Source organism: Leuciscus leuciscus (genome assembly GCF_965113295.1).
Source record: "Leuciscus leuciscus genome assembly, chromosome: 16".
Lineage (NCBI taxonomy): Eukaryota > Metazoa > Chordata > Actinopteri > Cypriniformes > Leuciscidae > Leuciscus > Leuciscus leuciscus.
The window spans coordinates 31,923,817-31,933,348 of record NC_138740.1 but is presented as its reverse complement, the minus strand read 5'-3'; the positions used below and the strand labels follow the sequence as shown (position 1 = coordinate 31,933,348).

Genomic DNA, 9,532 nt, shown 5'->3' with positions numbered 1-9,532 from the left:
ACTTTCAAATTTGTATGTTTTTGTTTGTTTGTTTGTTTGTTTTTGTATTTGTATTCTGGTCGTCCTGGTTTGATGTTAGACATTCTTCTTCAGTCTCAATGACAGGTGTGTTGATGTAAATGGCCACTGTGAGGCAGCAGAGGACAGTCAAACTGATGAATGACAGCGAGAAGAGCCATAGTAATTGGATTGACTTCCATTGGCTTCTGTGCTTCCCTTATAAACTTTATTACAATAAGTGTTCAGAATGTCTAAAAATATTACTATAGAGTTCGTAATGACGGTCCTTGTTTATTATAAACAGGAAATCAAAATAGCATATCTGTAACATGAACCATCTGTGACAAAATGTTTTTAGTTTATTGTGCATTTTTAAACATTTGATAGAGCTAAATGTATGTAAAAAATAATCTATCTATCTATCTATCTATCTATCTATCTATCTATCTATCTATCTATCTATCTATCTATCTATCTATCTATCTATCTATCTATCTATCTATCTATCTATCTTTCTAGTATGAACTGCAACTCCCAGATGGCGACACGGGGGCGTGTCGTCACGTGACCCGAGCAAGGTGTTTTCACGCTGACACGAGCGCTTGACATGAGCGCGCGGCTCTTTGAGGGCTCGCGGAGGTCAGTCAGAGCTCAGAGTGCAGGCGGACCGCGGAGAGACACGCTCGCTCAGTTCATCTACAGGAGGATGGAGGTGGAGAACCGAGCCAACGGATTTCACTTCTCCAAACGGGACAAATTACTGAGCGGCGGTGAGTTTCTGGTGCCCGTGCACAGTTATTGAGTCTCAGATGAAAATTAAGGTGTTTCAAATCCAGTTCTGCATCTTATGTGTAATGCATGAGGTCAAAATTCAGGCAAAGTATATGGGCTATTATCTCTCCCAGGTGTAATATAAATAGCTAGTGAATTTTAGAGCATTCTCAATGCAACTTTCAGCAATGTTAACGCAATCTGTAGTTTACCCCTTGTAACATATGGAGTAAAATGTGTGTGTAATGTGATGAATGGACGTATAGAGCTGGAGTTTGGGGATTGGGGACAGTGAGGTCTTTTAAAGCGCTGCTGAGGAATGTTTTTTATATGCACGTCCGCGAGGAATCGTAAAAGATGAACTTTTGAACTTGAGAGAATCACCCTCGAGCGCCACAAAAACACGTCAATGACAACAAACAACCAGCTGGAACATTTTTAATCAGTGGCGTTTCCATTGTAGGCAACAACAACAAAAAAAGATTATTTGCAAAAAGTCAGATCATTCAGTTAAAAATATTTGTGAATAATGTGTCTTATGGGGTAAGGGTTAAAAAAAGTTTTATGAATTCGTTTTTGTTTGTTTTTTTTGCGCCATGAGATATTTGTTTCGAGTCTGTTTGAGTCAGTCAGGTTGTTTCAGTCATTCTAAATAATATTTTCTGATTTATTTAAAATCAGTTAACTTATATATTGCCACACAAAACACATTTAGGTGATTTTTTGTTTCAGTAATCTCTTAATATGAGCAATTGTTGCCTTAAGCAAGAGAAATTGGAATCAAAAGCTGACTTTTAAGCCATCCCTACACTAATATAGTGTAACATTTATGCTATATTATTTTTTAGAAATCTCAAACCTTTCAAACTAATGAAGGGATAATTAGGTAATTTTCTGTATTTGCATCCCAAATGATGACGCCAATGTTGAATGGCAAAATAACCGTATACAATTCATATATTATATGGATGAGGACATCGTGTATAAGTACTGTATAAATGCATAGAGTAGGCTATACTATGCATTTATACAGTATGTACTTATACGCGATGTCCTCATCCATATAATATATGAATTGTATAAGGTTATTTTGCCATTCAGCATTGGAGTCCAACTACATAATTAAAGCTGTCCAACATTCCATACATAGTTTTTTCCCCCCGGTTAGTTAAGTGCACCATCCAGGTATTGAAAGTGCGCTTTTTCTATTAGGAATTTTCAGTGTGAACACTCTCACACTAATAATAGCACAGAATGTCCTCGAATAGTGCATAAGTATGCAAATTTGTGTCATTTGCATTAGGGATGGGGCCGATCCGATCCAGTATCGGTATCGGGACCGATACCAGCGTAATTCACGTATCGGATTTTCCCGATCCAACCTGCGGAGATATCCGATATCCTTGAGTCATGTCTGCGCTTTAACGTTGTCTGCTGAAATGACTCCAAAAGTGATTCCCGCCGGCTAGTCTGCTAGCTGGCTGCAAACTGCGGAATGGATTTCCTGAACGGAGGCGCGGCTCAATGAGACACAGAGTTATGAGACACGCCACCGCTCAGGAAATCCATTCCGCAGTTTGCGGCCGCTGTGTGGAAATTCTTCACACTGGAAACACCGCAGAGCAAGACAGCAAAATGCAATGTTTGCAAAGCCGTAATTCAGAGCTCGTTGAAGCTCCCTCGCGTCGTACAACACAACGAATGCAATCAAACATTTAAAAAAGCACCACGTTACTGTGCGTTCACACCAAACGCGAATAGCGCGTCAAATTCGCGTCTGCCGCGTCTAGTTGGACGCTTGAATATTTTGAATCCATTCGCGCGCCCAGAGCGAAATTGACGCTCGTAAAAAGCAAAAGTTTGAAGCGAAATTGACGCGCGTCTGAGGCGAAATCCGCTTGTCTGTTTGCATATGGCTGATGTTGATCGAGCATTCATCGAGAGAGTTACAGCATCGGAGCGAGGATCACCCTTTAGATAGTGTGTGTGTGTGTGTGTGTGTGTGTGTGTGTGTGTGTAAGATGTTTACACTAGCACTTTTCTTATATTTCAAGACTCAAAGTATTTGACATTTTGGGAATGTAATAAATATTGACATGACCTACAGTTGCATATTTGTTTTCAGAATGGGATTTTTCCTGTTAACAGGATTTACTGTTTTTCTGACTTCCTTTTCTGACCTTATACTTACCATACATGCATAAATATGTAGGCCTACATATCATACTTGCCTGTTGAGAGGAGTTTATTTCAGCATCATATAAAATAAACAATAATGATAATAATAATATTAAAGCAAACACAGCTCTGGTATCGGAATAGTATCGGTATCGGCCGATATCCAAATTCAGGTATCGGGATCGGATCGGAAGTGAAAAAATGTGGATCGGTGCATCCCTAATTTGCATATTATCATCCATGCATAGTGTAAATCTTTTGTATAATATTTATACTTGTACATGTACAAGTGTCTGCAAATGTGTTTGTTTGAAGAGAGCAAAGCCTTCAGTCAAATATTCTGTTAGTTTTCCAAGAAAGAAACGCACACACACTCTAAGATGACCAGCTTGTTTTTAGCAAAGACAAAGGTTGCCAGGACTTCCCAGCTTTTCCAGCTGAGTTTCCAGCATCTGTTTGGCACAGATATGCACGCACACCGCAACTAACTTAAATTTTTAGCAAACTGAAACTCCTAATTTTAACAGTTACATTAAGTCTAGATGATCAGCGTTGCTATAGCAACACTGGATTGGTCACTGCACATACCAGAATACAACTGTATAGTCAACAGCCTTGACCTTTCACTTCTGAGTGACCTTTCTACTCTCACTGACCTTATAGAGCGGAAAAAGAGAGGAAGGCGAAGCCAACATGTATGTGTCTTATATGAAAAATGTTTCACTATAGAGTAAATGAGTAATTCATTTTTTGTGATTTTATGTAAAACAATCTGTTATAAAGCAAAAACAACAACAACAAAACAAGCTCAGATTTCCTCCATTGCACAATTAGGTAAAAAAGAAGTGTGTGTGTGTGTCTGTATGTGTGTGTGGTTCAGGTATTTATTCACTATGTTATGGGGTCAAAATCCCCTCAAGGATAGTAATACCAGAATTTTTTTTAACTTGTGGAGATTTTTTTTGTCCCATGAGTAAAACTGCTTATAAATCATAATAAGTGATGTTTTTTGAAAATGTAAAAATGCAAAGAGTTTTTTGTGATGGGTAGGTTTAGCATTAGGGTTAGTGTAGGGGGATAGAATATACAGTTTGTACAGTATAAAAATCATTATGTCTATGGAGAGTGCCCACAAAACATGGAAACCCAGTGTGTGTGTGTGTGTGTGTGTGTGTGTGTGTGTGTGTGTGTGTGTGTGTGTGTGTGTGTGTGTGTGTGTGTGTGTGTGTGTGTGTGTGTGTGTGTGTGTGTGTGTGTGTGTGTGTGTGTGTGTGTGTGTGTGTGTGTGTGTGTGAGAGAGAGAGAGTGCGTGTCTGATTTGCAATTTAGTCTTTACGGTTGGTAGCCCTTCCCCCACAAATAAACAAACACACAAACACACATCATAAACACATAGAAGATAAACTTCCTGTCCACCCACCCACACAGGGATCATAAAACCCCCCTTTGCGCTGGCCATTCCATGACCTCTTGTTTCGACCCCCTTGTTGCCATAGAAACTTTGACGGAACAGGTAGTTTCATTCTGTCCCATGAGAGTTTTTGTTTTCATAAATTTTTCAATATTATGAGCAATTTTAAAACAAAAACAAAAAAAACGTTATTCAATGTTGTTGTGTCAGTTTTCTGCATTTTAGGTTGAATTTTTATAGATAACGTAACATAAACATCCTAAAAAGATGTTCAGCGTAATGTTTTCTCTTCTTTTTCATAGTTTGAATCGTATCTTATTTTTAATCTCTTTTAAAACGCCTGTAAAATGCAATATCAGGACATTCTGCACTCTTAAAAATAAAGGTTCCTAAAGGGGGCTTTCGCAGCGATGCCATAGAAGAACTATGTTTTTTTTTAAAGAACATCTTAAAATCGAATGAATTTCCATAAAGAGCCTTTTGTTGAATGTAAAGGTTCCATGGATGTTAAAGGTTCTTCATGCACCCATTGATGTGTGTGTAGTTTTGATGAAATCTGAGAGCTTTCTGTTCCTCCAAAGACAGCCATAAAAAAAATGGTTCTTCAGCGGTTCTTCAGGGGTTCTTTGCGGTGGTTAAGGTGCTATATAGCACCACTACCATTTAAAGAACCTGTTAAGCCCAGTTTGGTTCTTCAGCGGTTCTTTAGCGGTTCTTTGGGGTGGTTAAGGTGCTATATGGCACCTCTTATGGTTCTACATAGCACCATTTGACAAAGGTAGGTGCTATATGGCACTTAAAGTGGTTCCCCTATGATTACAAGCCAATGAACCACTTTTAGTGCTATTTAGCACCATTTTTGTTTAGAGTGTACGCAAGTACCACTGTGACGCTTCAAAAAGTTAATTAATCAATGAAAGAAATTTCATTTTTGGGTGAACTATCCCTTTAAGTTTTTATTTAAATTTTTTATCTCTAGGCCATCCCGTAAGCTATAGTAGTGATAGATGCATTAGCTTAACCACTAATTATTAATATTATGTCTATTTTAAGCATTCTCACACATCATTTAATTTGGAAAAAGTACTGCAAGTATATTCGAGACATATTCATGAACAGCTGAAAACCTTTAATTATACAAGGGCTTAACAATGAAATGGTAAAAGTAAGAAAGAAAACAATTATTATACTATTTTTCTCATTTCAAAATACTTTGGGCTACAGTTTTAACATGAACAAACTACAGCCGGTCAGTGCATGTCGCTTTAGGCGGAGTGTTTCTTTACAAAGTGAAATCGGCATCTATACTTGCCTGGCATGAATAATACAGCGTTTTGATTATCGTTTTGACAATGTTATCGTCTGTACGCAAAAAACGCAAAGGAAAAACGTTTCCGTTTTGTACACCGTTGTCGTGTAAAAGCTAAAACTTAAAGATCTTCACAACAAACCATCAAAATAAAAGTTTGGTTTAATTTCAAGAAATGATGACAGAAATATAACACTTTTGTATACTAAAATGTGCTTCTCAAAGTAGAAATATGATTATTATTTCTAAGGAATATCATACAACCAAGATATTTTTTCATCCATGTTTTAAATTTATGCAGTTCTGATTTAACAAAAAATTTAAATGCAATGTTTTATTGTAAAATTTTCATTTGATTACATTTTAAAAGCTTGATTAAATTGTTAGTTTATATATATAAAAAAAAAATCATAAGACACAGAATCAATCTCATGCATTATATTAAATGCAGTATTTCCTGAATAAATGAAGTTTTTTTCGCAATTAACAGATTTATGCTGATTCTAACCCATTTGAATAAATGCATTTTGAGAATATGATTGTTTAAATACAATCAAATAGATGTAAAGAGCTAATAATTAACTATGCAGAAGTGCAGAAATCTTACCTGTTTCGAATCACTGACAAATATGCGTCACATAAAATCTTGTTTATGTTAAAAATGTGTTATTCAAATGGGTGGAAATTTTGAATGCAATTCAAATCTAAGCCTTAAATTTAGGCTTAGGTATTTTTTTGAGTGTGGATTACCACACATGGCCATGCGCGCACACACATTGTGATGAGCAGAGGCGCGGGGGGGTTGGCTGGGATTTCATGTCCTTGGATCTGAATGATGAAGCCCTGGAAAATGGAAAATAAATGGATATTCAGGTTACATATCACTACTACATCTGTACACCTCCCCTCCCGATCCCTCTTTCCTTCCATCAGCCAAGTGGAACAGAAGACATCTGGGCAGCCTCATCCTTTTCTTCTGAAGGCTGGGGGTGGGGTGTTGGTATGTGTGTGTGTGTGTGTGTGTGCGTGTGTGTGCGCGTGTGTGTGTGTGTGTGTGTGTGCATATGTCTCTATACCTGTGTATATTGCTGCCTGTCTGTGTGTGTGTGTCCTGGTAAACCCTACGTTATGAGGACAAAATGTCCCCACAAAGATGGCTATATCCGATATCTTGTTCTTTATGGGGATATTTTTTAGTCCCCATGAAGAAAACTGCTTATAAATCATACTAAGGGATGTTTTTTTGAAAATGTAAAAATGCAGTTCTTAACTAGCAGCCTTTTCAATTGATTCTCCCGAACGACGTAATTCAATTGATAGAGTGAAAAAATGTCCTTTGCTATCATTCAATTATCATTTCAATTGTAAATAAAGACATTATTTTGTTGATATTAATTTTCATATACTGTATGTATTATCATTTATTAAGACATTTCCATTTGCTATCATAAAATTGTTCAATTGTATGTAGAATACACATTTATTTATATTAATATCAATATATATATTATAGAAACATTTACTAAAATTCAATTGTCATTTAAAATGTGGATAAAAATAAACATTTATTTATAGTAATATATTTATTATTTATAAAAACATTTTAATTTTCTATCATGAAATTCTTGTTTTAGATCAAATACACTTTTATTTGATGTTAATATCAGCATATCTATTTTTTTATTTATTCAAAATATTTTCAGTTGCTTTCATTACATATAAATACACAATTATTGATATTCATAAATATATTTATTTATTTTAAAAAAATCTTTATTTCCCATCATTATTCAAGTCAATAAAATGTCATTTTCTAAATATATTCAAAGCCACAAAAAGTATTTGTCAATTTTAAAATTACACAAAAAAAATTATGAATTTAATTGCATTCAATTGAATTCATTGAATCAAGTACCAAATATTTTTAATTCTTCTATTATAGATATATTATAATTTCTTCTTTTTTTTTATTTTTTATCTCGCGAATGTATTTTAATGATAAACCAATAGATTGTAATGTGTAATTTCTGGTTTTCAAACTTTAGTGGATCATGCGAATGCCACATGGTTTGATATTTTGTTATCAAATGCAATGACGTTCAAACATTTTTACTTATGGCTGAAGCGTCCAAGTGCTTTTTGGAGCCACTGCATGTGTATAAATCACTGAAAACCCATTATGCTGAGCCAGTATTACCAACACAAGAATGAACAGAACTAACCCTGAATAATGTAACCTGTCTAACATCGCCTATTTAAGTACTGTAGCTTGGCCTGATGAAGTACGAAAAAGTGTGTGTGTGTGTGTGGCATAGAAGGCAGACGGTGAGTATTTGCGCCTGTAGCTCAATACCAACGGCCTACAGCCATCATAGATATTAGATTATCTTCAAGGAGCCTGTGTGTTCTGGTCCACCATATGCCGTGGATTGCTGGAGTGTGTGTGAGATGCGCTGCGTGTGGCAGATCAAAAATACACAGCTGCCAGCGAGCCCAAGAGATCACACTCATACACACACACACACGTGGCGGTTTCTGAAGAGGTCGCGGAGGTCGTGTCCTGAGGGACAGAAGTGAGAGGAACGGGCAGATGGGTGTGTGTATGAGAGAAAGATAGATAGAGAAAGTGTTGTTTTAGGAATGAGAAGAGGCATTGTTTTAAAGTTGTCTTGATGTTCTGTGTGGTAAGATGAACTTTAAGTGTGTCCATCGCAGAACATTTGAACATTCTTTACAGCATGAAAAAGATGATGATAATGGCAAAAATTCCTGCAAGCATATTTATTGAAGGAATTTAAAGGAATAGTTTAATGATGATTTACAAAATTTCTTAGAAGATACAAGATACTCCATTTAAAGTCAGTTTTTAAATGTTTTTGTCTGTTACTAGTCACTCGGTGCATCTGAAATTGAATACTTCTCTATTATATAGAATTCTATATAGAATACTAAATACATCATTACCCATGATGCTGTACAAAAAATTTCCACCAATCAAGAGAGTCGAAACATGCAAAAGATGCACCAAAAGGTTGTTAAATCCGCATGCACTCCCGTTAAGCACCGCGAATGACGTATTAGAGTCTGTCTCCCTACACTCTCAAAAGCATATTTTGCAATAAACTTAAAATATATTGTTTATATAAAATCTACATTTTAAATTAGTACTTTTATATTTCTTCATTGTTTTTAATTCGATTATGCTGTTCACAATGCTTCATGGGATTGTAGTTCTTCCCATCACTAAAGCCGTTTAGTACACAGTCTTTATACCATATACCTTTATGGCTTTATTTTTGGCTGATTTTCAAAAAAATGTTTGCTTCAGTTTGAATAGTGTTGTGATTTAACATAAACGTTATTGAAATCCCTATAGAAGAAAATGCCGCTGAAAAAGTTGACGGGTGCGGTTTCACTCGATAGATGTGGAAATAAAAGAACACAATTATATTAAAGGAATAAAGTAGTTCATTAACATATTCTAAAAGCAGTGTTTTCTCTTCTCCTCATATTCTCTCACTCTTTCCCTCATCTGCAGGTTTTTATGAAGAGAACTCCCTCCAAGATGACACAGGTGAGGAAACTGCCAATGATCTCCATGCTGCCATCTACTGGCTATATCGCACACTCATTTCTGTGCTCTGTGTCCCAAACATTTTCAGACCATGAATAGTGAACATTATAGGGTGGGGCTTTTATCGAGCCATTTAAGAACGTTATAGTTCTGCATTCTGGAATAAAAAACAAATAAATATCCAGAGTAAAATGTGACTGCAGTACTCAGCTTCACCAGTAGAGTATATCACAGAGCTCTTTCTTTCTCCCAAGTTCTCCAAAGCTCTGGTAAAAGTGCACTTTTTAGA

At 36.1% G+C, this 9,532-nt stretch overlaps 1 protein-coding gene across 1 annotated transcript in view; it reads left to right on the top strand.

Moving 5' to 3' along the window:
- Positions 1-607: 607 nt before the first annotated feature.
- Positions 608-9,532, top strand: part of nr6a1b (nuclear receptor subfamily 6, group A, member 1b) — a gene marked incomplete at its 5' end in the record, with an annotated part of 29,832 nt that continues 20,907 nt past the window's right edge. The window contains 2 exons of the mRNA XM_082141191.1: positions 608-770; positions 9,208-9,243. Coding sequence (XP_081997317.1) covers positions 608-770; positions 9,208-9,243 — 199 coding nt within the window. The remainder of the gene's footprint in view (positions 771-9,207; positions 9,244-9,532) is intronic.